This window comes from Passer domesticus, chromosome W (genome assembly GCF_036417665.1).
Source record: "Passer domesticus isolate bPasDom1 chromosome W, bPasDom1.hap1, whole genome shotgun sequence".
Classification (NCBI taxonomy): domain Eukaryota; kingdom Metazoa; phylum Chordata; class Aves; order Passeriformes; family Passeridae; genus Passer; species Passer domesticus.
This window is the reverse complement of record NC_087511.1, coordinates 42,088,900-42,116,847: the sequence shown is the minus strand read 5'-3', so window position 1 is coordinate 42,116,847 and position 27,948 is coordinate 42,088,900. Positions and strand designations below refer to the sequence as shown.

At 42.8% G+C, this 27,948-nt stretch overlaps 1 protein-coding gene across 1 annotated transcript in view; it reads left to right on the top strand.

Moving 5' to 3' along the window:
* The window catches only part of LOC135288995 (Golgi phosphoprotein 3-like), a 146,599-nt gene that overhangs the window by 64,215 nt on the left and 54,436 nt on the right, over positions 1–27,948 (top strand). The window contains exon 3 of the mRNA XM_064402372.1: positions 23,149–23,263. Within this exon, the coding sequence (XP_064258442.1) occupies positions 23,149–23,263 (115 nt within the window). The remainder of the gene's footprint in view (positions 1–23,148; positions 23,264–27,948) is intronic.

The window sequence follows — 27,948 nt, the reverse complement described above, 5'->3', positions numbered from 1 at the left end:
TACAACTCATACAACCTTTCCCTTCTTGAATTTATTCCCTGCTTCCAATTTTTATAACAAATCCCTCCCCAGCAATGTTTTAGGGGAGTTAGGCATATTGAGGAATTGATGAGTTACCCAGTGCTTCCCCAATTTGAGTTTTTAAGGTTGAAAGAAAGGCTGTGTTTCGTTCCCCAGTTTGAGTTTTAAAGGTTGGAAGAAGGGCCATGTTTTGCTTACCTCTGTTGCCCCAAAAACATGTACAGTATCTTGACTCAGTTTACCTTCTAAGGTATTTAACACAGAATATTCTGCTCCAGTACCTACCAAAAATTCGATGTCATCTTTCCCCAGCTTAGCTATAACTGAAGGTTCTGTTGGGGGAGAAGCCTTTGGTCCCCATCATTCTGAGCTTGAGCTTTGTACTACTGGGAGTTGGGGAACTGGGGATTTTTGTTTCAACACTGGACAGTCATTCTTCCAGTGTCTCCATTTTTTGCAATAGGCACACTGATCTCTCTCCGTAGGGGAAGTTTTCTTAGATGACTTTTCCTGAGTTGCCTTCTTACTAGGTAGGGGTCTCTTTCATTTGGGCCCCTGTCTCAAAATATCTTCCAGGCCACTTCTACCAATTTATCTGTCTTGCACTCCCTCTATCTTTTGCAGCTCTCTTATATCATTTGTAGCTTGACCCCTAAACAAGAGAACTAGATGTGCTTTACCATCAGAGGATTCAGGATCTAGATCTGTATATTTGATGACAGTTTCTCTTAACCTATTTAAAAAATCAGTGGGTGATTCATCATAATTTTGCTTTACGTTGTAAAGCTTTGACCAATTTATAGCTTTAGGGACACCATGTTTTAACCCATATACCACAAGCCCTTGATATTGTTTTAACCTCGCCATATGTTCTGGAATGTTCGCATCCCATCCAGGATTTTCTAATGGAAATATCTGTGTAACTGTGCCTTGGATCAACCCATTTGCTATACTTGCCTCTACCGATGTTGTAATAGCTTTATTAACCATTTGTCTCTCAGTGGGATCAAGCAATATGTCTAACATAGAGTTCAAATCAGCCCAGTCAGGGTTTTGTGTGATAATTGCCCTTTCTACTAATTTTGCCACCTTGTCTGGATTCTCTCTATATTTCCCCACAGTAGTTTTCCACTGTTCTAACTCTATAAGGGAGTATGGAACCTTTACATATATTGGCCCCTGGTTGCCAACTGCTCTCCATAACAGGGCTTGCAGAACCAGTTCTTTTTCCTTTTTTGACCTAGTACATTTGGCTATTGGGCTGCGTTCTTTTATGGCCCTTCTTGCTATCTTTCCCTTCTTTCACCTGCTCAGGGCATCTGTGGTCTCATCTCCCTCTTTGGAAGAGCTACTTGAGGAAGAGCTGTTTGGATCTGTTGAGTCTGCTATGGTAGATCTACTTTGACTAATCCTGATATTAGAAATTGCCAGGCATGATTTACACAGCTGTGGGAGCTGGACTGGGTGCCTGCTCGCTTCAATGATGTTGTCTCCTGAGGCAGCTGCAAGGTGCGCAGTGTTGCTATGGAAACTCACAGGCCTAAGAGTGGGAGAGGCACCACTCCCTCCATGGGAGGGCCCCTCTCTGCCCTCTCGGTAGAAGGTTCTGCCCCCCAGCTCCACCTCTAGGGGCGATGCTGTTGGCTGCACACGCTGGATGTCCCCTCCCCTCGCCCCTGCCTCCCTAGGACCAAGCGGGGAGGGGAGGCACAGCTGAAGCAGATGCCCATGGTTGCAGCGACAGCGGCTGCAGTGGTGTCCATGGCTGCCAAAGTCCTCCTCCCTCCTCCTTCACCGGCTGGGACCCCGCCAGAGCCATGTCCTCCCCGCTCTCCCCGCTGCCACCCCCCTCCCCTCCCATTGCTCTGACAGTGGTGCTGGCGGTAGCACCACTGGTGCGACCAGCAGGGGTGGCAGGGCCATGGCTGGGACTGGCCCAGCCCTCAAGGCAGGGGCAACTAGATCTACCTCCACCTCCTCCTTTTTTTCACACCCACTGTTCAATATTGGCTGTTCTTTTTTTTAATTTTTCCTCTCTTTTTTCCTTAAAAGCAATATATGTTGTTCTTTTTTAGGTGCTGATGGGCTTTGCTGACATGCTAAAACCATAGAAAGGCTAGCATACTCTAATTCTTAAAAATACTTGTCTTAGCATATGTGAGATATTAAGCTAGATATTAATTTCTTATCTAAGCTACCAAATTCAGGCCACATCTCATCATTATCTAGTTCATAAGTTGGCCACATTTTTTCTGAGAGTCTAATAAGTCTGGATTTTAAAAGTGATGACTCTCCACCAGTTAGTTCATGCAAATTTCTCAATACTAATCCTAAGGGAGTATCTCTTGAAATATGACTATTAATCTCACAGGAGAATACACACCCCATGTCTTAAAACTTATGAGTAAGAAAGTCCGCAGAAATCAAAATAACCAGGGAAAGAGAGAGAACAAGAACAAGGAGCGGCAGCGCGAAAGCTAACCCACTGAACCACCGCTGGCCCCAGGCCAACACTTACCACTGCAGTGCTAAAACTCCACTTTTTCAGACAGCGTCCCCTCCTACACTAGCGGACGAGATGGAGATCAACAAGAGAATGTAAAAGCAACTCTGCCTGGACCCACTGTAGTCCTTCCACACTAAACAAAACTGTAAGAGATCTCTTAACACCTAACTCGGGTGCCTCTGTGCTAGATCTGAGGATTCTTGGGCTCTGATACCTTCTGAACCACAGCTGGGGCCCCCCAGGAGTGCTGGCAAGAGTGGGGGGGGGGGGCAGCTGGGTGTTCCTCTGGTCCAGGGGTTTTCCAGATGCCTTGCCTGTCACGGCAGTGTCCGCCAAAAAAATGATACTTTGAAAGGCTACCTAGAACAGAGGCTAGACAGTGTTAAAGGAATAAAGTAGGTATTTATTAAAAGGCCTTCAAAGGATATACCTTGGGAAATACAAGAGCCTAGCCATGGTTCTACCCAAGATGGACCAAGATGGACGGTGAGTCACAAGTTTTCACACTTTTATGAGTTTTCATCCATTTCCATATTGGAGTTAATTGTCCAATTACAGCTTCAGGTTATGAAGTCCCATCCTCCCAGATTGCTCTCCTCAATTTGCTGTTGTTTATACTTTTTGGGTCTGAACCTGCAGTGGTGTTCTTGGTTCTCAGGCTGAGTTCAGGCTGTCAGGCCTGTAGTTCCCCAGATCCTTCCTCCAGCCTTTCTTCTAGATGGGTATCACATTTGCTAACTTTCAGTCAACTGGGACCTCCCGGTTGGCCAGGACTGGTGGTAAATGATTGAAAGTGTCTTGGTGAACCCTTGGGTGGATCCCATCTCGCCTCATAGACACGTGCGTGTTGAAGTGGTGTAGCAGGTTGGTGACCATTTCCCCTTGGATTATGGGGTTTTCATTCTGCTCCCCATCCCTGTCTTCCAGTTCAGGGGGCTGGGTACCCACAAAACAACTGGTCTTGCTATTAAAGACTGAGGCAAAGAAGATATTAAGTACCTCAGCCTTTTCCTTATCCTTTGTTGCTATGTTTCTCCCTCATCCAATGTAGATTTTCCTTGGCCCTTCCTTTGTTGACAATGTATTTATAGAAACATTTCTATTATCTTTTATGGTAGTAGCCATATTACGTTCTAGTTGGGCTTTGGCACTTCTAATTTTCTCCCTGCATAACGTCATGACATCCTTTTAGTCCAGAGCTGACTGCGCCTTCCTCCTAAGGTCATAAAGTCTCTTTTTTTTTTCTGACTTTCAGCCAAATCTGTCTGTTATCCAGGCCACTCTTCTTCCCTGCCAGCTCGTCTTTTTGGCACATGGGGACAGCCCTTTCCCGTGCCTTTGAGATTTTCTTCTTGAAGAATGTCCAGCCTTCCTGGACACCTTTGCTCCTCAGTATTATATTTCTTTTTCTTGAGCCTGGTCTTATAAGCTGTCAAAAGAATATATAATACACCCAAGGATAGCTCAGCTATTATTTTGGGGGGCATAAAATAAGCAGGATGGCTTCTGCTGCAGTGTTGGAAACAAAAAGGTTTAATAAAAGGCAAAATAGCAAACAGAAAAACTCGAGCCAGGTGCAGGGGTCTGCTCCTGGTAAAAACACCTCACAAAAGCCCCCATTTCCTTTGTTCTCTTATTTTTCTACTTGATTGTTCAGGCGGGACTTTTTGGCTTCTATCCAATTAGATGCCCTCAAGTTTTTGGTGAAGTCCCTGAGGTTCTATGAGGTGGCTTTTTGCCTAATTGTTGAGAGAAACTTCTGGGCTGCTTTCCTTTTTTGGGGGATAAAGGATAGTTTTGTCACTCTGTCAACAGGGGGCACACTCCTACACTTCAGCACCACCTCTCAAGGGACTCTGTCAACCAGTGTCCTAAACAAGCTGAAGTCTGGCCTCTGGAATTCAAAGGTGGCAGTTCTGCTAGCAATTCTTGTGCTGTTAGGACTCTGGAATTAAGCAGGAAGCATCTGTCAGTACATCTTCCTTCAAGGAAGAGTAAATTATTGAGAGTAGGAGAGAGGTGGATTGGTGTTTTGGTTTAGGGTAAATTTGGGTGAGAACTCCTAAAGGGGTTTTTCTAGAAAAGTAGATTTAGTTGGTTTTCTTTTTAATTGGTTCGGGAAAAATATATTTTTGAGAAAAGTGGAAAAAATTGTTTATTAAACAATAACACTTTTTGCTGTTTTAAAAGAGATGACAAATTCAAAAAAGTCTCTTTTTTGGGTTGTAGCTTGGCTTATTCAGTTTTTTATTAGTTCTTCCAGCGATGGAAATGCTGCTGCTCAGGTTTGGTTTGGTGGGCTATAGGTGTGAGTTGTTGGTGTTTAGTCTAGAGTAGGTTTAAATAGGTTTAAAGAAAAGGGGGAAAAGCCCCCTATAGTTTAGGGAACTTTTTTGCTTTAGCTAGTTAAAACTAATTAAAAATGAAGGAGAGCTCTGTTTTGTTGTTTGTCTATTTGTAGATAACAACAGTTTAGGAGCAGGAATGTGGAGGAGTGAGTGCAGTGTTTGAAAATAAATTGTGCGCTTTTTCTTTCTCCTTTTTACTCTTGGAATAAGTCTTAAAGGTGTAAAACTTATTATCTAGCATAAACAGAACAGACGATTGGAGATAAAAGCATTATATAGTTAACTTAGGACATTCTACTCCTTATCTATATATTGTTAGCTTACTACTAAAACTAATATATATTCTAGCTCTACAGACACATGTATTATATATCTAATATATAGCTATACATAGACAATGGTAGTAACATTTAGTAAATAGCGATATTTACACACAGTTTTCACTCAACAATTAGATTTTTTTGAGGTATACATCGTGTTGTTCTATCTTTCTGCATTATCTACTATGTGTAACTTGGTTTTTGAGTGAAAACAACTCTACAAATGGGTTTGTCTGTACTTCAGGTAGAATCGATTTAAACTGTCTTTTCTAATAAATTTCTGACATGCACTCTTTATGTAATAGTTCAGATTGGGCAGGGCTCACTCAGTGAGTAGAGCTTTAGGTGTTAACTAACTAGGTGGTTTTTGTTAGATGTTGTTCTTAATTTTTGAAAGATCTCTCGCTTAACGCTTATAAGGTGGTTTTTAACAGTCTATTGTACTTTTTACTTTGTTTGCAGCTGGTGTATGGTAGGGGATATGGTATACTCACTTAATGCTATGTTCTTTAACTCAGGTGTTGATAAGGCTGTTTTTGAAATGAGTCTTGTTTGACTTAATTTTTTCAGGGGTACTATGCCTCTAAAGGATTTGCTGTTTAAGGCCCAGGATGGTGTTATGGGCTGTAGCATGAGGTACAGGGTAGGTTTTTAACTATCTTGTGGTTTTTACTATTGTGAGCACATAGTGTTTGCTTTGGTGTGTCTGGGGCAGTGTGATGTAGTCAATCTGCTAGGCTTTTCTATACTTGGACTACTGCTCACTATATTATAAGGGCTTTACTCGCTTGGTCTGTTTGATAGTAGTATACATCGTACAGTCATGGATAACTTGAGAAATATTGTTTATGGTTAGATCTACTTTTTGGTTTTGTGCTTATAGGTGGTATTTTTACTCTGATGTCTTGAGGCATCATGGGCTTATTGAGTTAGGAACAGCTTTCTTTTGTGTTGCTAATTTAAGTCTATTTTTGATATTTTTATTTCTGTAGTTTGGTCTATTTGTTGATTGTTTTGGTGTTCTTTATTGGCTTTACTCTTGGGGACATGGGTATTTATATGGTGAACTTTTACAGGTAGTTTCTTTATTTTGGTATCAATGTTTTTTTGCTCATTAGTAGCTTAATTTTTTTTTCCTGCTAATTAGTCTCTTTTTACTTCTTTAGCTATTTTTATAGACCATTCATTATTATTTATGAATTAGTGTAGAGGTAGAGCTTTGGCTACTTCTCTCTTTTAGCAATGTTTAGGGTTAGTTGAATAGCTTTGAGTTAGTAAGTTGGCTCTATTTTAGTAGCTTTTGTGACTTGTCGTGTGAGGCTCTATATGGTTGCTTTTTATTTTTGTTTCATTCTCACAATGTGGTAAGAATTCGTTAAAAGAGCATATTGTGTTTTTTTCTTCTGGTAGTTGGTTATATGGTGTTGCTTCTTTAGTACGTGCCACTTTTTGTTCTTTTTTATTAGTGAGACTAAAGTTTTTACTTTCTGGTTAGTTTGTAACTAATTTTAGAATTTTAGGGCAATTTAGTTTTCTAATATGGGCGCGTTGGGTGATGAGAGCAATCTATTTGCTCTATGTGGTATTGGTGGTATGGTGGATAGAGGGAACTTTTGCTTTGAACATTTACTCTAGTATTGGTAGTTGGGGTGTTAAGAGGAGTTGTGCTTTAGTGCTTATTATTTCTGAGGCAGTTTGGATTCTTTTATAGGCTGCTATTTTTTTCTGTTGGAGTATAGTTGATTTTAGACTTTTTGTAGTTTTGATTTTAAAATTTTAGTGGTCGCCTTTGAGTCTTACTAGGTACTTGTTGCTAAAGGCTCTAGGATAAACTATGGTTCTTGGCTGCAGAGTAGACCATGTTCTTCACATCTGGTTTTGTCTTGATTGGGCTAAGGGATACTGCATGAGAGATTTCTTGTTTGATTTGGGTAAAGGCTTGTTGTTCAGGGCTTCAGTGGAAAGTGTTTTTTTGTGGGTGATTAGGTAGAGAGGGCTTATAATTTGGCTGTACTCAGGAATGTGCATTCTCTAGAAACTTAGGGTGCTTAGGAAAGCTTGTGTTTTTTTTTTTGTTGGATGGTGGAGACATTGATGTGATCTTGTTGATGATAAAGGCGGGAATCTGATGCTGCCTATTTTGCTACTTCACTCTCAGAAACTGGGTCTCTTGAGCAGGTCTCTTGACTGTGCTCTTTTTGATGGTGAAGCCAGCTTTCAGGAGAATTTGGATGATTTTTTCTCTTTAAACACTTTTGCTGCTGTTTTCTTTTACACAATTATGCCATTAATATATTGTAGATGTTTTGGAGCTTGACTCTTTTTTAGTGTAGTTTGGATTAGTCTATGGTAGATGGTGGGGTTGTGTTTCTACTTCTGGAGCAGTTGGTTGTAGGTGTACTGCACATTTCTCTAGGTGAAGGCAAACTGAGGCTTGTATTCTCCTGTTAGAGGAACGGAGAAAAATGTATTGGTAATATTGATAGTGGTATACTACTTTGCTGCTTTGGACTTTAGTTCATATTGGAGTTCTAGTATGTCTGTACAGCAGCGCTCAGTGGTGGAGTCACTTAATGCACGGTAGTCCACAGTCAATCTCCATTCTCTTTCAGATTTACACACAGGCCAAATGGGGCTGTTGAAGGGTGAGTGGGTCTTGCTGACCACCCCTTGGTTCTCTAGCTCACGGATCATTTTGTGGGTGGGGATCATGGCATTTTGATTTGTTTGGTACTGTCAGTGGTGCACCATTGAGGTGGCAATTGGTACTTGTTGCTCTTCTACCTTCAGGAGTTCTACTGTAGATGGGTTTTCTGATAGTCTAGGCAAGGTGTTCAATTGCTTGACACCCTCTGTCACTACAGCCTCTATCCCAAATGCCCACCTGAGTCCTTTTGGGTCTTTGAAATACCCACTTCCAAGATAATCTATGCCCAAAATACATGGGGCCTCTGGGCCAGTCACAATAGGGTGTTTCTTCCACTCATTTCCAGTCAAGCTCACATCAGCTTCCACTAGAGTGAAATCCTGTGATACCCCTGTCACACCAGCAATAGAAACAGATTCTGTCCCCACATGTCTTGATGGGATTAATGTGCACTGTGCACCAGCATCGACCAAAGCTTTATACTCTTGTGGTTCCGATGTGTCAGACTAACAAATCTACACAGTCTAAAAAACACGTTTTTTTTCCCTGGCCTCTACCTGGCTAGAGGCAGGGCCCCTCTAAGCCTGGTTATCCTTCTTTCCCTGGGCATATGTCTTGGAGGTTCTTTCAAGGGGATTGAAAATATTGTTGTCATCATCATCATCATACCTGGCAGTTTGGTTACGGGCTACTGGAGCTGCTTCCCTTTTGGTGGAACTTCCTCTTTGAGTTTTGCCTTCTTTTAATTCACACACTTGTTGTGCCAGAGCAGCAGTAGATTTTCTATCCTATGTTTTTTCTGCAATCATGCAGGAAGAACCACAGCTCAGCTCGTGGGGTGTACCTTCTCTCCCCATCTGGGGAACTTCTGTGTTGGATACTAGAACTTCTGATCTGTACTGCTGAGATTTGGAGAAAGCTCTCTTTAATCTCTTTCCTGAGTTTTTTGTGATTCTCTTCTATCTTATTTTCTAATTTCTGCAGACGTGCTTCTACTGCTGCGATTCTGGCATGTGTTGGGCTATGTACAGCATCTGTATATGCTCGGAGCTTCTTTGCCATATTAAGCACAGTCTTCTCACTGTCATTCTGATTCATTATTGCTAAAGCAGAAGCGTATTCTTGTGGCCCGAGTCATATAAGTTTTTGCCACATTACAGATGTACATGGTAGTAAGTCTGGATTTCTGGTGTTTATGTCATCTGAGAAGATAATCTCTGCTATTGCTAGTTCTCTTAAGCATTGAATTCCTTGTTCTATGGTCTTCTATTCAGTTTGCTGCATATATAGATCGTCTGCACACAGGTATCTTTGTGCTATACTTTCCAGGACCTGTGCCCAGAGGCTGTGAGGGTTAGCCTCCCTCATCATTCTTTGGTTGATGATGGGATTATGTGACAGGAATCTCAAATACCTTGCTTCACTACCGTCTAAAATTGTAGCTTCGCTTGCAGCATCCTAAAAATGGACTAACTAACTAATTATAGATTTATCAGGTCTTCCAGTATAATCCTTAGATTACAAAGGTCTTTTAGGGAATAGAACTCAATAGTGGCTTCTGATCTTGTGTTAGTTGCTTTAACTTTGTCTTTTGTATCAGTAATTGGTGTTGAGGGTCTTTCTCTTGGATCATTATTGTCGCTCACTGGCAGATTGGTTTTGCTTGTGTGCTTCTTTCCCACGGTGACTGCCAGTGGCTTAGGTTTACTGTCTGGTTTAGTTACAACTTGAGTAGCTGGGATGTTGGCTGCAGCCTGAGTGACTGGGGTAGCTGCTGATTTATCTTCCTGCCCCCCTGCCTCTATCTGCTGCCCTACAGTATCTAGCAGTATGTCATAAGCATATGCCAGGGCCCAGCTTATTTCAATGAGCTTTTTCTCTTTAGAGTCATCATGGCACTTCTCTTTCAGGTATTTCCTTACTTCAGTTGGGTTCTGAATTTGTTCATGTGAAAAATCCCAGTCTACAGGGTCAGAAAATTCCTTCAGGATTTGGCCTATATTTTCCCATTCTCTACACCACTCAGGATTTTCCACGCTTGGGTCTACTTCTGGGTCAGGGGTCTCATCAGCTCTTTTGGACATCTCAACCCTCATTCTAGAGAAGTTGCAGACTGTATAGAGGAAGCTTACTAGATTAAATACCAGAAAGATGGTCTCTTTAACATTCAGGGGAAACTGAACATTGTCAAAAAGTGACATAACAGATTCAAATAAGAAGAAGGAAAGGAAAGGAAAGGCTGGAAAGCCTCATCCCTTGCTCTTCCTCTAACAAACCAGGTGAAATTACTAATAAAACCCCAAAACATACTATTGGAACTGGGACGCAGGGTAGGACAAAGAAACTATAAACCATACATATCTTGAACAGACTTTAGTATTTTTGTAAATGCCCTATAAATCATTATCACCAAGGCCAGCACAATAGCTATTCTAATCTGTGCCCCTTTACTGTAAAAACTACCTGTTAGGGACAATAATCTTAGTGACCAGAAAGGCATTAAAACCTCAAAAAAGTTTAAAGACTAGAACTACATGAAGGCTTCTACCCCAAGAGACATTATGAATTGGAGCAACATGGCTACTGACTGCTTTAACCCACTACAGAGCAAGCACAACTAACATGCAATCCATAAAGGTTTTTTCCACTTTCTCAAGGCACACATTGGGCGCCACTGGATGTATTTCTCCTGGTTCAGGGCAAATTTGGGAGAGAACCCCCAAAGGGGTTCTTCTAGAAAAGCAGATTCAATTGGCCCTTCTTCTAACTGGTTCGGGAAAAATACTTTATTGGAGAAAAGTGGAAAAAACTGTTTATTAAACAATAAAACTTCTTGCTGCTCTAAAAGAGATGACAAACTCAGAACAGTCCCCTCCCCGGGTTGCAGCTTGGCTCACTGTCTCTTATCAGTCCCTCCAGCGCTGGAAATGCTGTGGCCCAAGCCTGGCCCGGTGGGCCATAGGTGTGAGTTGTCGGTGTTCTTCTGGGTGTTCAGTCTAGAGAAGGTTTAAACAGGTCTAAAGAAAAAGGAAAAAAAAAACCCTACAGTCTGGGGAACTTTTTTGCTTTAGCTAGCTAAAATTAACTAAATACAAAGGAGAGCTCTGTCCTGCTGTCTGTGCTACAGATAACAACAGTCTAGGAGCAGGAATGTGGAGGAGTGCAGTGTCTGAAAACAAACTGCCCGCTTCTTGTCTCCCCCCTTTACTCTCGGAATAAGTCTTAAAGGAGCAAAACTTATTTTTTAGCATAAACAGATGATTTGGGATAAAAGCATTATATAGTCAACTCAGGACAATGGGGTTCCCCTGTTGTCTATGTGCATGTGCTGGGAAAAAAAGGGCAAGGGAAATACAGTGAAAGTGTGAACCAAAATACTTTTGTTTGAGAGTAGGGTGTGCTGGTTTTAAAACTTGGCAGGAAAATTAAGCCCACTCAAACCACCCCCTTTCAATAGTGGAGAAAAAAGACTAGGAGAGTTTATAAGTTGGAGTCACAATTTACTGAAGAAATTGTAATGAACATACCAGTTGTACAAAAGATTGGTTTACCCACAAAAAAAGGGTATTCACCACTGAAAGATGTCACCTGGCCCACTATGACAAAACCAAGATGGTGGTTGTTCCCTTGCTGCTGGGTCCATGTAGTTTCCCCAGAAAAAGACAAGATGAAGGCTATTCCCACACTCCGCACCATATGGCCCCCTGGGAACAATGGCAAGATGGTGGGGGGGCTCCTGCACTGGACCAGTGGCTCAAGAGAACAAAGGAAACAATGTGGCAAATGAGTTTCCACGGTTTAATGCCCTCCCCTAGCGAGAAAACTATGAAAAACAAGGGCAAAGCAAAACCTGAAAAGCTATTTTGTCCAAAAAGAGTTATGCTGCTGAGCTGCTCACTCCACACCACCCAGGAGGGTTCTCCCTGGTGGCAGCAATGTCAGGTGGCAGCTAGGGTCTTGCAGGGCAACTCCCTCTCCCAAGTGAGCCTGACAAAAGAAAGAGGATCCCTCCACTTTTGCTCATGCTTTTTAAAGGGGACAAAACCACAACCTTCCACAACCAGGGCAAGAAAAAAGTTGTAGTTCCTTGCCAAAAACTTCTCCCCCTCCAATGAAGTTGGTGGTGTGGAATAAACAGCGCTAAAACTCTGCCCCTTATCCCTGTACCTAGGACATAAGGGTAATTAGAAAAATCTGTGCAGTGAATATGCAATGTAGCAAAGATGTGAGAAGAAATAGTGCTGTATGCCTGGTTGCAGAGAACAGTAAGTTGAGAAAGAAAATCACAGTGTATTGTGGCTTCCCAAGAGCTTATAGGGCCCTGAGTTGAATGGGAGAGTCTATACTCCTTACAGGTCTTTCCTCTAAATGCCTCTATGTTTAGGCTCATACTGTCCTGGTGGATTATATTCAAAAGATCTTCTTAATCTTCTTTACAGTGGTAAAAAAACATAACCCCAAATAAGCAAGAAAAGCTGTTTTCTAAACTTTTTTTTTTAAATCTTACTTTAAAAATGCTTTTATGCTTGGGATACATCTCTAGTGAGGTTTATGTTTGTGTGTTTGCTTGTTTTTTATAAAGCAGGTCAAAAAGATGACTTCACACTTTACCTGTTAAAGTGAGATGGTGAGTAATAGGTTACCAACTGCAGTAAACTGGAGTGATCCAGTGTAACCAAGGTTACTGTGAAACAACTCATATGAACTACATCAAAGAAATTAAAATACTAATGGAACATAATTTTTAAAAAGCAGTTAATTCAAACATGTTGGGTGGTTTTAGGCTAATTATTGAAGGGTGGCTATTAATAACCACAGTTTAGCAGCTTAAAAACTCAAAGTATGCTCTTGTGTAATTAGAGAAACTCCAAAAAATTAAGTCTTGATATAAGCCTGGGAGATATGCAATATCATTATATGGAGTTAATTAAGCTTGGTGCAAGCTTGTAAATCAGAAAGTTAAATATGCATTGTTGTGTGTTTAGTTTTAAAAAGGGACTGCCTGGATTAAAACATTGCTATGTTCTTGAAACTAAATATCTGATATTTATGGCTGGAGTGATCTCCAGCTTCAAAAAGTGGAGATCAGACCAGTATCTCAAGGAACCATTTAATCTTGATGCAGTAACAGAAAATCATGTTTCTCTGGTTCCTCCCTGGCAGATGTTTAGTCTTAAAATTCTCTACTGAATGCAATTAAAAAACCTCCCTGAATGTTTCATTTGCCTGATCAAGTTTTCGACAATGCGTCCTGCATCTTCTGTATATCCAGAGTAAGCTAGTATATTTTATTTTTCCCAAAGTAGACAACCTAAACTACTGTTTGATACCCTCTTTGTAAAAATATCTTTGTGCTGGTTTTGGTTGGGGTAGAGTTCATTTTCTTCCCAGTGGCTGGTATGGGGCTGCATTTTGGATTTGTACTGAACAGAGGGTTGATGATATAGAGATGCTTTAGTTATTGCTGAGCAGGGCTTACACAGAGCCAAGGCCTTTAATGCTTTTTGCACTGCCATGCTGGCAAGGAAGTTGAGGGTGCATAGGAGGCTGGGGAGAGACAGTCGGGACAGGTGACCCAAACTGACCAAAGGGATATTCCAGACCATATGACATCGTGCTCAGTATATAAAGAGAGAAGAAGGAGTAAAGGGGGGGCATTTGGAATTATGGTATTTGTCTTCCTGAGAAACCATTATGCGTGATGGGGCCCTGCTCTCCTGGAGATGGCTGAACACCTGCCTGCCCATGGAAAGCAGTGAATGGATTCCTTGTTTTGCTTTGCTTGTGTGCATGGCTTTTGCTTTACGTAATAAACTGTCTTTATCTTAACATAAGTTTTCTGTTTTTCACCTGTTGCGGCCAGAATTGCTGCTAGTAAAGTCCAGGGTAAAGAAGCAAAAAGGGCCTTGCATGGTATCTATAGATGTTTAATTCATCCGTGCGGTGAGATGTTCAGAGTCCCCAGTCAAACACATGTTGAGGGTCCAGGTTTCTCTCTCCCAAGGGGCCTGGGGTGACCTTGCTCTTGGGGCAGGACAAAGATAAGGGCCAATTGGAATAGGGAAGGAGTGGCTCAGGGACATAGGAACAGACATAGGAACAGGGGAAGGAGCCAATGGGGTCTTACCATCTTTTTGAGGGAAGTTTCTTGTGTCTCGACAACTCAGGGGATGTCCCCCAGGGTCTCCACATTCACCCTTCCAATTGTCTCCATGATCCTGCTGGTGGGGGAGTGCATGAGTAGCTGCAAGGGGCTTGGTTGCCAACTGGGATGAAACCATGGCAATCTTACATGCTTCTTTTTAGATCTAAACGTCATTATTGTTAGCCTGGCATTGAGGACTGGTTCATTCTTGCTGATTTTTATTTAAATCTTAGTTTCTGTGCTTTATAGACACCATCTAAATTGAACATAGTATTCCAGCTATGACGTGTTAGGTATTCATGAAGATCTCTACAGCAATTTCCTGTTAATAGAGCTTTGAATGAAAATCTTACTTTCTTGAAAGACTTGGCTTTTGTTGATTCATTTGGGTTGTAGTCAACTGCTAGAATTACTAGATGCTTTTTTCTGTCATTCTGAACTATATAGTAATTTATTACATCTTTTATATTTGTCATCTGTTTTCTCATACTGACTATACTATTTGAGTTTCTTTTAAATTTAATTTAATTGACTTTGCGCATATCTGTGTTGGTTTTGCACAGCCTGGTTTTCGGTAGTGGGGAGGGGCATGGAGGTGGCTTCTGTGAGAAGCTGCTAGAAGCTTCCACCATGTCTGGTAGAGCCAATCCCTGATGTCTCTAATGATGGACATGCCGCTGGCCATGCCTGGGCCAATTAGAGATGATGAGAATGCTTCTGTGATGACATATTTAAGAAAATCAAACAAAGTGGGTACAGTTTTTTCTAGCCAGAGAAGAGGAGGAGGTGAGAACATGTGAGGGAAAACAACATGGCGACACCAAGATCAGTGGAGAAGGAGGGGGAAGAGGTGCTCCAGGTGCCAGAGCCGAGATTCCTCTGCAGGCTGTGATGATGACCATGGTGAAGCAGGATATCCCCCTGCAGCCCATGGAAGTCCACGAGGAATGCAGAGATCCACTTGCAGCTTGTGGGGGAGGTGCTCACGGCAGAGCCAGTGGATGCCTGGAGGAGGCTGTGATCTAGTGGGACACCTGGTGGAGAGAGGGGGCCAGTGCTTCCAGTCTGGAGCAGCCTGTCCTTGGAGGACTGCACCCCATGGAAGAGTGACACATGCCACAGCAGTTTTGGGATGACTGCCCGTGGGAGGTACTCACATTGCAGCAGTTTTGGGAGGACTGCTGCTCGTGACATTGGAACCACTCTGGAGAAGTTCATGGAGAACTTTCTCCCATGGGAGGGACCCCACAGAGTAGCAGGGGAAGGACTCCTTTCCCTGAGCAGTGGAAGATCTCACGTGACAAACTGACCAAAACCCCCACATCCCTCTCCCTGTGTTGTCGGTGGGAAGGAGGGAGGGGCTGGGGGAAGAAAAGTTTTTTTGAGGACTTATTTTCTCATTATCCTCTTCTGACTTTGTTAGTAATAAATTCACTTTGTATCTCTAAGCTGAACCAGTTTTACCCTTGGAATGTTTTCTTCCAGTCCTTCACTCATGGAGCCTTCATTAAATTTTTCTCTCTTCTGCCCAGCTGTGACAGGGGAGAGTGAGTGAGCAGATTTGGTGGGTGCCTGACATTTGGCCAGTGTCAAACCATGACATCTCCAGTTTGGAATCATCTTGTCAGTATTTAAGCTGTCTTGACATTGCAACTCATTTCAGTGTCAACCTGAAAATGTATTGTGCTTCTCTATTGTTTGTAGTAAGGATTATTAGAACTACAGAACAGAACTGAACTTGAGATGCATTTCAATAGGACACTTAAAGCTTTTCTAGGGCACCTTTCTGACTACTGTGAAGTTTTACCAAAACTAAGATCTTTCACTTGCTGCTTCCCTTGTATATGTGGAACAGTTTTGAGGTGTTTATTTTTCTGTCAATTGCCTGTTATCTTTTTACCTGATGCTTATAAAGTGCTACCTTTTAAAGCTATTTAAATTGTCAGATTAAATAATTATTTTCATAAATAGCTGTGAAACAGTAGTAATTCTTCTTTTCCTAAAGAAAGATAGAATTTTGGTTTTGTTGTACTTTTATTCAAACATATTGACTTGGGCTAGACTAGATTATGTCACAATGATGATCTTCTCAGCCTAGTGGTGGAACTGAGAGATGAAGTAGAAAAGCTAAGAAGTATTAGGGACTCTGAGGAGATTGACTGGTGGAGCTGCACTCTACCATGCCTTAGACAAATGGACCTACCATCCACTTCACAAGAAGCAATGCATCCCCTACCTTCTCACGACCCGGCAGGAGGACACCTTAGAGAGGGAGGGAAGTGGAAACAGGTTTCTGCTCAGGGTGGCAAGCAAATCCACTCCCAATCTACCTCACCTTCCCAGGTGCCCTTTATACAATAGGTATGAGGCCCTGGAATCTGAGGACCAGGAATATGAGGAAATGGATGAAGGTTCATTGGGGTTGGAAGGGTTACACAGGGCAGGGCTGGAAGGGAAGGCCTGATATGCCAACCAGACCCAACCCATAGGGAAGTATGCTGCCTCCCTGAGGCCTGGGTAAAGAATGTGTTGTGGTTTGACGCTGGCCCAACACCAGGCATCCATAAGAGTCGCTCGCTCACAGCTGGGCAGATGAGGGGAAAAAAAAAGAACACTTCATGAGTGAGATAAGGACCAGAAGAAATATTTCAAGGGCAAAGCAGGCTCAACTTAAATTGCAAAGTGAATTTTATTACTAACAGAATCAGAGGAGGATAATGAGAAGTAAAATAAGCCCTTAAAACACCTTTTTCCCCCCAGCCCCTCCCTCCTTCCCACCAACACCACAGGGAGACAGGACATGGGGGTTTGGTCAGTGCATCACCGAGATTTTCTTCTACTGCTCTGGGAGAGGAGTCCTTCCCCTGTGAGGCCGTGGGGTCCCTCCCACGGGACACAGTTCTCCATGAACTTCTCTGGCGTGGGTCCACTCTCACGACCAGCAGCCATACTGCAACTGCTGCAATGTGAACTCCCCCCATGGGCAGACAGTTCTCCCAAAACTGCCACAACTTGGGTCTCTCTTTCCATGGGGTGCAATCCTCCAAAGAAAGGCTGCTTCAGACTGGAAGCACTGGCCCCCTCTCTCCACCGGGTCTCCCACTGGATCACAGCCTCCTCCAGGCATCCACTGGCTCTGACGTGGGCACCTCCCCCACAAGCTGCAAGTGGATCTCTGCATCCCCCATGGACCCATGGGCTGCAGGGGGACAGCCTGTTTCACCATGGTCATCACCACAGCTTGTAGAGGGATCTCGGCTCCAGCACCTGGAGCACCTCTTCCCCCTCCTTCTCCACTGATCTTGGTGTCGCCATGTTGTTTTCCCTCACATGTTCTCACCTCCTCCTCTTCTCTGACTAGGAGCAAAAAGTCTGTGACTTTGATTTGATTTTCTTCTTAAATATGTCATCACAGAGGTGTTACCAACCTCTCATTGGCCCAGCTTTGGCCAGCAGCATGTCCATCTTTAGAGCCATCAGGGATTGGCTCTTCCAGACATGGTGGGATGCTTCTAGCAGCTTCCCACAGGAGCCATATTTGTGGCCCCCTCCTGCTCAAAACCAGACCGTGCCAAACCAATACAGGATGTCACCAAGAAACTTCCCAGCCTGGTAAGGCCCACTGACTATTACCTGCTACTGGTTTTCCAGTTGAGTACCTACGAAGTCTCAACAAGAAGGCTGTAGAGAATCAAGAGGGGCCTCAGGACCTTTTGATGACTGGTCAAGGGATCTGGAGCACAAATTGTGTTCTCTTCTGTCCTGCCAGTTGCAGGGAATGATGGGGCAAGAAACAGGAAGACCTTGAAAAATAATACCTGGCTTCAGAACTGGTGTTACCAGCAGAATTTTGGGGATTTTGGTCGTGGGTCAGTTTATACAGGACCAAGCCTGCTGGCAACAAACAGGGTCCACCTATCTCAAAGGGGAAAAAGGATCTTAGCTCAGGAGTTAGAAGGGCTCCTTAAGAGAGCTTTAAACTAGATTTTAATGCGAGAGGGACAGGGCCAGGCTCAACAGAGATAAGGTGTGAGAAGGGGACAACTTTAGCAACCACTCAAGTAGCAAAAGGAAGTTTAAGAGGGAATACCCCTTTCAAGCACAAGCAGCCAAAGATGTAACCACAAGACAGGACTATGGGCCATCCCTTTGCACCCCCGCTAGGATATTAACACACTCAAATACCTCTATAAAGTGCCTGTACACCAATGCATACAGGATGGGGAAAAAGTAGGAGGAACTAGAGATCTATGTGCAGTCACAGGGCTTTTATCTCATTGCGATTACAGAGACGTGGTGGGATAGCTCACAACTGGAATGTTGTCATGAAGGCCTACACGCTGTTTAGGAGAGACAGATCAAGAAGGTGTGGTGGTGGAGTTGCCCTCTATGTGAGGCAACACTTGGAATGTTTTGAGCTCTGTTTTGGGGTGGATAACAAGTGGGGGGAGAGCTTATGGGTTAGGATAAAAGGGCAGACTAGTAAGGGTGACACTGTTGTGGGTGTGTGCTACAGGCTGCCTGAGCAGGAGGAAGAAGTGGATGAGGCCTTCTACAGGCAGCTTGAAGTAGCCTCAAAGTCACAGGCCCTGGTTCTTGTGGGGGACTTGAACTACCCTGACATCTGCTGGAGAAGCAACACAGTGAAGCACAAAGAGTCCAGGAGGTGCCTGGAAACCATTGATAACAACTTCCTATCACAGGTAGTAGAGAATCCCACAAGGAAAGGCATGCTGCTTGACCTTAAACTAACAAACAGGGAAGGCCTTATTGGAGATGTGAAGGTTGGGGGAAGCCTTGGCTCTAGTGACCATGAGATTGTGAAGTTGAGTATCGGGAGAAGAGGAAACAAAGTAGTAAGTAACATTACAACCAAGGACTTCAGGAGAGCTAACTTTAGCCTCTTCAGGGATCTTCTTGAAAGAATCCCATGGAAACAGGCCCTGCAGGGAAGAGGAGTCCAAGAGAATTGGTTGATATTAAAGAATCACTTCCTCCAGGCTCAAGAACAGTGCATCCCAATGAGCAAGGAATTGAGCAAAGGTGGCAAGAGACCTTCATGCAAGAATAAAGAACTCAAGCATAAGCAGGAAGTACACAGGAGGTGGAAACAGGGTCAGACCATTTGGAATGGATATGGAAAGGTTGTCAGAGAAGGTACAAATGAGAAAAGGAAGGCCAAGGACCATCTGGAATTAAATCTTATCATGGATGTCAAGGACAACAAGAACGGCTTTTTCAATAACAAAAGGAAAACAAAGGATAGTGTGGGGCCATTCCTAAATGGAGTGGGACCTTAGTGACAGGATGCAGAGAAGACAGAGTTACTGAACGCCTTCTTTACATTGGTCTTCACTGACAAGATCAACCCTCAGGGATCTCTGACCCAGAAGACCAGAGTTAAAGAATGCTGGAAAGACAACTTTCCCTTAGTCAAGGAGGATTGGGTTAGAGAACACCTAGGCAAACCTGACATCCACAAGTCCATGGGCCCTGATAGGATGTGCCCATAAGTACTGAGAGAGCTGTCAGACATCACTGCTAGGCCACTCTCAATCATCTTTGAAAGGCTGTGGAGATCAGGAAAAGTGCCTGAAGACTGGAAGAAATCAAATGTCACTCCAGTCTTCAAAAAGGTCAAGAAGGAGGACCCAGGGAACTACCGGCCAGTCAGCCTCACCTCCGTCTCCAGAAAGCTGATGGAGCATCTCATTCAGAGGCCATGTCTATCCACATATCCACATGGACAACAAGAAGGTGATCAGGAGTAGTCAGCATGGATTCACTAACAGTAAATCATACTTCAACAGCCTGATTGCCTTCAATGATGAAACAATTTCCTGGATGGATGATGGGAGAGCAGTGGATATTGTCTACCTGGACTTCAGCAAAGCTTTCAACACTGTCTTTCACAACATACTCATAGGCAGACTCAGGAAGTGTGGACTGGATGAGTGGACAGTGAGGTGTATTGAGAAGTGCCTGAACAACAGATCCCAGAGGGCCATGATCAGTGGCACAGGGTCTAGTTGGAAGACTGTCACTGGTGATATACCCCAAGGTTCTTTACTGGACCAAATATTGTTTAACTTATCCACCAATGACTTGGACAAAGGGGCAGATGCCTCCTCAGCAAGTTTGCTGGTGACAGAAAGCTGGGAGGAATGGCCGATACTCCAGAGTGCTGTGCTGCCCTTCAGAAGGACCTTGACAGGTTGGAAAGATGAGCAGAGAGGAACCATCTGAAATTGAACAAAGGCAAGTGCTTTATTGTACTACACTATATTATACTATACTGTACTATACTATACTGTACTATACTATACTATACTATACTATTAGGAAAACCCATCACCCTTGCCAGACAGTCCGATACAGCTTTGACCTAATTGGTCAATCAATCAAAACACCATCACCAGAGTCCAATTAAGAAACCACCCTTTGGTAAACAATCTCCATAACACATTCCACCTGTGCACAACAACAGGTGCAGCAAATGGAGATAAGAATTGTTTTCTCTGCGCTTTTTCACAGCTTCTCACAGCTTCCCAGGAAAATCCTGGGAGAGAATTATGTCTCTCTCTGTTCAGAGGATATGTGATTACCACACAGTACAGGCTGGGGGTGACCTGCTGGAAAGCAGAGCTGCAGAGAAGGACCTGGGGGTCCTGGTGGACAACAAGCTGTCTATGAGCCAGGAATGTGCCCTTGTGGCCAAGAAGGCCAATGGTATCCTGGGGTGCATTAGGAAGAGCATTGTCAGCAGGTTGAAGGAGGTGATCCTGCCCCTCTACTCAGCCCTGGTGAGGCACATCTGGAGTGCTGTGTCCAGTTCTGGGCTTCTCAGTGCAACAGAGAGATGGAGTTCCTGGAGCAGGTCCAGTAGAGGGTGTGAAAGATGATGAGGGGACTGAAACATCTCTCTTAAGAGGATGGACTGAGAGAATTTGGCCTGTTCAGCCTTGAGACAACTTAGAGGTGACCTTATCAATGTCTATAATTATCTGAAGGGACGATGTCAGAAGATGCATCCAGGTTCTTCTCAGTGGTGGCAACCAATAGGACAAGTGGCAACGGGCAGAGACTGATTCACCTGAATATGAGGAAGAACTTCTTTCCTGTGTGGGTGACTGAGGACTGGAAGAGAGACCAGAGAAGGTGTGGAGTCTCAGTCACTGGAGATATTCAAGAGGTTGGATGAGATGAACCAACTGAGGTCCTTTCCAACCCTATCCATTCTGTGATTCTGTGACTTGGATTACTAGTTAAATCTGTATGTTTTAGTTTGGCGTTCTTGTTTTTCTAACCAGAGAAAAAAGGGTATTTGTACATGGTTTATACAACTGTTGTAGTTAGTGTTTATACTCCAGTGGCTAGCATCATACAACTACTTATACTGGTAAAAAAGCAGTTACATTCTTAAAGTTTATTATGGTACTGTAAATTATTTTTTTCTCTCTCTCCTGTGGTCTCTTGGGGGGAAAAATAATTTTTGAAGTTATTTAATAACAAACTTAAGTGACGTTTCATTTATGCCTGCATATTAAGGGGTTTATTGGTGACATGTTGGTGTTCCTGTGTCTGAGACTTAACATAAGACAGACCAGTCGTGTTTGCTCAGACAAACAGCTTCGTTTATTGAATCCAACACAATTCAAAACTCCCGGTGCTATGCAGACATTGGCCTGTCTCTGTGTGCCCCCAGATTCTGAACCAATCAAATGCCTGCATGTCAGGAGAGCTGCCACTGGCCGAAGACTGTCAGTCAGCCCAGAGGCTAGTCCACCGAGCTGGGTTAGACCTTATTTATAACTGAATTAATGCTAACTACAGATCAGCTTGCAATGCAACATATTGGTACATACATATTTTGCCTAATATGTGTATTTTAACTGTTAGTGAATGGAACTTAGTGTTGTTGGTTAAAATGTTCTTCGGTGCTGTAAAACCGATAGATGTTGTCTTGAACCTATTTTATCCATCAACATACAGAAGAAGAAAAGCATTTTTCCTGCCTTTTCACTTTCTAATAGATTTATCAATTTTACATGGCCTAACTGAAGCACGGACAGAAGACTCTTCAACTAATTAAAGTTGAAAAGAAGGGTATTTATTACAGCGCTGGACACTTGTGGAATTGTTTCCAAAGACATGTGCAAGGAGTTGCAGACTCCTGCTCTCTATTTATACAGAAAAGGTTTTACATATTTACATGGTTTCTAAGGACACATAATACATAATCATTACCTGCCCGTTTCATATTATAATCAGCTGAATATCCATTATAGCTGCGCAATTGTACTCCCTTAATTGGGTTGGTGGGATTTTTAAATAAGGGAGTAGTCATATGGGAGGAAGAAAGTAATCTTCCTCATGGTGAACTCTTTACCTATAGCTAGTTGGCAGGACCTTTTTGACCTGCTGGTCACAGTCCAAGCCTCTCCTGTTTGATTATTCTTGAGGTAAGGTATTTCTATAGTTTCTGCTCCTTCACAATTGTTCCATCTATCCCTGTCACTTCTAGTTTCTCTTTCTTAATATATTTATTATTCTTTAACTAAGGTACGTGATTCTTGTTAGCTATATTACTAACTTAGCTTGTTAACTAATGTTAAAATATTAACTAAAATATGTAATCTTCTACTATCCTAATTATATTCTCAGCTGGCCCCTCGACTCATCTGCAGTTTTCAATTATCCTAATTACATTTCTAGCTGACCCCTTGACTCATAATTGTCTATCTACACTAGTCTGAATAAAGTGACTTGAAGCAGTAAAATGGACTGTTATCAGAGAGCAATTTAGCACACTTTTAGTATACTTTGTTTTGGGGAGAAAGTGAAGGACCTGGCCATGTTAGTTGATTATCTTCCTTAAAAAATTAGGTATTAAGCGTGTTATTAATATTATAGCTCTGGTCAATTAAGGTTAATAGAGGTTATAGATAAGACATAACAGAGCTTTGTAATTAAAATCCTAAATAGTTTTTCTAACAACTAGGTATTTTTTAAACTTGCATATTCTTTGAGAACATTCCTCACCCATTAACATTTTCCTTGGTTCTGATAACAGGTAGATTTTTCAAGTTTTTATTGTTGGATGTTTATTGTATGGTATATGAATTAAGTAAAAATACCGACTGCATTTTATTCTGTCCTAGGTAATTTGCAAGTCAGATGCTCCTACAGGGGATGTTCTGCTTGATGAAGCTCTGAAACACATAAAAGAGACCCAACCTCCTGAAACAGTACAAAATTGGATTGAACTGCTTAGTGGTAAGCCTTGAACATAATCTATTTGCTTTTTCCCTCCCCAAATAAAGCTAATTATCTGGTATCACTAGAAATTATACTGTTAGATTTTTGTGGAGATAGCATGCAAAAAATTTAATCACCCTCTCTTCTAGAGTAGTCTTTTGCTAATTTTAACCTTTAATCAAATATAAGTTACTTGCTTTTGACTTAACTTGGTACAGAAAGGATCTAGATGGAAGTGTCAGAGGACATCTCTACTCTGTGGAAGAGGTGTCTTCTGCTGACTCTGAAGTAAATCAGCACTGCACCCTGGAGATATAATGGCCTTTCTCTGTAATTGGAAATGAGGGAGAGTGGAAGTTTGGAGTGAAGCACAGAATAGAACTCTCCAACTAGTTAAAATTAGAAAGTGGTATGTTTATTGACAGCACTGGGCATACGGGAAGTAGCCTCCCAAAGACGTGTGCAAAATCACAAGGCTTCTTCTCCCTTATTTATCCAAAAAAGTCTTATATATTCATATAATTTCCTGGAATGCCTATACATATTCCTTACCTAACCCTGCCTACCCCCGCTTCGTATTAAAATGCATTATAATGAGTCCAAAGTTCCTTCACATCTGCACAGTCTCTTGATTGATTTTAAGTTGGTGGGCTTAAAATGGGTCGGTGGTCCCTTTCAAGTAATAAACGTCTTCCTCAGGGTGACCATTTCACCTTTGTGTGTTGGCAGGCTTTCTGACCCCTGGGCTGTAGTTCAAGCCCCCCAACCTGGTCCTAGCTGGTTTTGGGGCACAGGTGCAGTCACGGTCCTCTTCTTTTTCACAATTAAGTCTGCATTCCCATCCTGCTTCTTCAAACACAGTAAGAACAAGCCAGTGATATATTACTCTAGCCTTAACTACTCCATCTGCTCATAATTAACTATTCCCCATTACTTCTACTCTTCTTACTATTAATCATTATAAATTGTTTCTATCCCCTTAACTAAATCTAGGTAATCTCTTAACTCTTTCAATTTTTTTAAACCCTCGATTCAAGAGTATCATAGAATCATAGAATAGCCTGAGTTGGAAGTGACCTACAAGGATCATTGAGTCCAACTCCTAACCATGCACAGGACCGCCCCAAGAGTCACACCACATGCCTGAGAATATTGTGCAAACACTTCTTGAACTGTCAGGCTTGGGGCTATGACCACTTCCTTGGGAAGCCTGTTCCAGTGCCCAACTACCCTCTGGGTAAAGAGCCTTTTCCTTATATCCAATCTAAACCTCCTCTGACACTGCTCCAGCTGTTTCCTCAGGGCCTATCACTAGTCCTTCTTATAGTGTGGTGCTTGTGCTCAAAACTGCACACAGGCCTTGAGGTGAGGCTGCACCAGTGCAGAGTAGAGCGGGAAAATCACCTCCCTCAAGCAGATGGCAATGCTTTGCCTGATGCACCCCAGGATATGGTTGATCCTTGTGGCTCCAGGGCACACTGTTCTCATATTCAACTTGCCATCAACCAGGACCCACAGGTACCTTTCCTCAGAGCTGCTCTCCAGCCTCTTGTTCCCGAGTCTGTCCATATATCCAGAGTTGCCCCATTCCAGGTGCAGAATCTGACACTTGCCCTTGTTAAACTTGACACAGTTGATGATTGCCCAGCCCTTTAATTTATCGAGGTCTCTCTGCAGGGCCTCTCTGCTTTTGAAGCAGTCAACAGCTCGTGCCAATTTAGTGTCATCAGCAAACTTACTCAATATAGCTTCAAGTCCTACATTTAAGTTGTTTATGAAGATGTTGAAGACAACTGGGCCTAAAATGGTGCCTTGCGGTGTTGCCTGGAAATAGAACAAAACCTTCCCAAACAACATTAAAATGATAATATAAAAGCAAACCTTTACTTGAAAGCCTTCAGGTACACAATATGGCGAAAAACCACGCCTGGAATTAGAATTGCACAATTTTATAAGATCGAGCAATTAGTATATCTAGCAAATATTGTGCAATTAGAAGAGCAGTTGGTTAGGTAGTCTCCCCCCCAGGTTCTGCCCCATTGGATCCCTCGCTCCTGATCCTCTAGCTCTACCTTTATTATGTCTATGGTACATGATGCAAAACAAAATGTCCTTGCTAAATTAACAAATAAGACTAAACAGAATTTCAGGAATGTATCAATAAGGGTTTGTTTGCAGTGGGAAAGAGAGCTGGAAAAGTACTAGAAGTTACAACCATGCATTAACAGTCTACAAAGCTACAAATACATGAAGAATACATAAAAGCTAAAAATCTTTGAGCATCATTCCCCCCTTTAGATACTTGACAAAAATTCCACATTGTTTAGTCTCTACCACTTAGATTTGATGTTAGACCATAATGCTGACCAGAAATCACAGCATCAAACCATACAGCCAGCTATTATGCAGACACCAACTACAAATATAGCCAGTATAAATAGTTGTTTTATCCAAGCCCAATTTGGTAACCATGAGGTAAGTGTATGAAAGATCTGTGAGAGTTACCTGATGTAGAATTTATCTCCAGATTTTAGCCAAATCTTTATTAATCCTTCTTCTCTGATCTACATAAGCACAACACTAGTATTAATGACTGTACACATGCCCCCTTGTGAGGCTAGTAGGAAATTGAGAGCCATTCTGTTTTGCAAATTTTGGGTCTACATCTGAGTCATTGGTTACCAATGGTGTGGATAACAGACAGGAAAGAACAGTTTAAACCATATCATCATCTGTATCTGTCTCTGTTTTCCCAGTTATTTCAGGAACAGAAGCCTTTTTAACTCTAGAGTAGTGAATCTAGGGTCCCTTGCCAGCAACTTTGACTGAAATGAGGGTAGTCAGCAGGACTTGGAATGGTCCTCTCCACTTAGCTTGCAGGGGGTCACTGTCCCACCATTTAACATAGATTCAGTCTCCAGCCTGGAACAGATGAGCAGGTGTGTCCAGTCCTATGGGTCTGGATAACACATCAAATCTCTGGAGCTTCTTCAAAGTGGAGCTTAAAGCCATTAAATACTTTTGTTAGTCAATTTTCCCTCTCATATGGATTTCTCTGGGGATATGCAGAATTCTACGTGGCCTGCCATACAATATCTCATAAGGACTTATGTTGCCCCTCTGCCTTGATTGTATGTGAAATCTCAGTAAGGCTATAAGCAAAGCCTGAACCCATGTCACAGATCTCTTGAGAAATTTTGCTAATCTGTGTTTTGAGGGTTCCATTCATATGTTCAACTTTACCACTCACCTGGGGTCTGTAGGGTGTATACAGATGCCAAGCAATTCCCAGAATTCGACTAACCTCCCCCATTACTGTTGCAACAAACTGCGGCCCTCTATCTGATGACAACTCCAAAGGAACCTCAAACCTTGGAATTATATGATTGAGCAAGACTTCTACTAGTTCTTTTGTTGTGTTAGTACGACAGGGGTGAGCTTCAGGCCATCCACTGAAGGTGTCAACTAACATCAGCACGTACCTGAATCCTTCATTATGTGGTAACTCAGCAAAATTCACCTGCCAATATTCTCCAAGAAGGTCTCTGGCCTTTGTCACCCCTAGCACTACACTTTTGCTTGTATCAGGATTATTTTGACAGCAGATTTCATATTTGCTCACTGTAGACTGCACAATTTCAGTCATTCCCCTTCCTATTACTACCTTTTTCAGATGCTTCAGAAGATTTTCTGTGTCCCAATAGGTAGCTTTAGGTTTCTGCGAGCTGTCTCCCAAAGAAGCAGGGGTGGGACTACAATCTGTCCCACTGGTGTAACAGCCTATTCACTTTCTTTAATTTCAGCCTTAATGGACCCAATTACCTGGTGGTCTTTCTGATCATACTTTGGGCTAAACTCTGACAGATTTATTTCTTTTTGTGGTAATATCTCCCCAGAATTCACAGAACGACAAGGTTGGAAGAGACCTTAAAGATCATCAAGTCCAACCCATGCCCTAACAACTCAACTAAACCATGGCACTGAGTGCCACATCCAGTCTTTTTTTAAACACATCCAGGGATGGTGACTCCACCACCTCCCTGGGCAGACCATTCCAGAACTTTAGCATGCTTTCTGTATAAAACGTCTTCCTAATATCCAACCTATATTTCCCTTGACACATCTTAAGACTGTATCCTCTGGTTCTGTCAGTTGCTGCCTGGTGAAAGAGACCAACCCCCACCTGACTACAACCACCTTTCAGGAAGTTGTAGAGAGTGATAAGGTCACCTCTGAGTCTCCTTTTCTCCAGGCTAAACAACCCCAGGTCCCTCAGCCATTCCTCATAGGGTTTGCGTTCCAAGCCCCTCACCAGCCTCGTTGCCCTCTTCTGGACGTGCTCAAGCATCTCAAAGTCCTTCTTAAATTGAGGGGCCCAGAACTGGACACAGTACTCATGGTGTGGCCTCACCAGTGTCAAGTACAGTGGGACAATGACCTCCCTGCTCCTACTGGCCACACTATTCCTGATACAGGCCAGGATGCTGTTGGCCTCCTTGGCCACCAGGGCACACTGCTGGCTCATGTTCAGCCAGCTGTCGACCAGTACCCCCAGGTCCCTTCCTGCCTGGGCACTGTCCAGCCACATCGTCCCCAGCCTGTAATGCTGCAGGGGGTTATTGTGGCCAAAAAGCAGGACTTGGCACTTGGATTTATTAAATTTAATCTTACTGGACTCTGCACATCCATCCATCCAACCATTC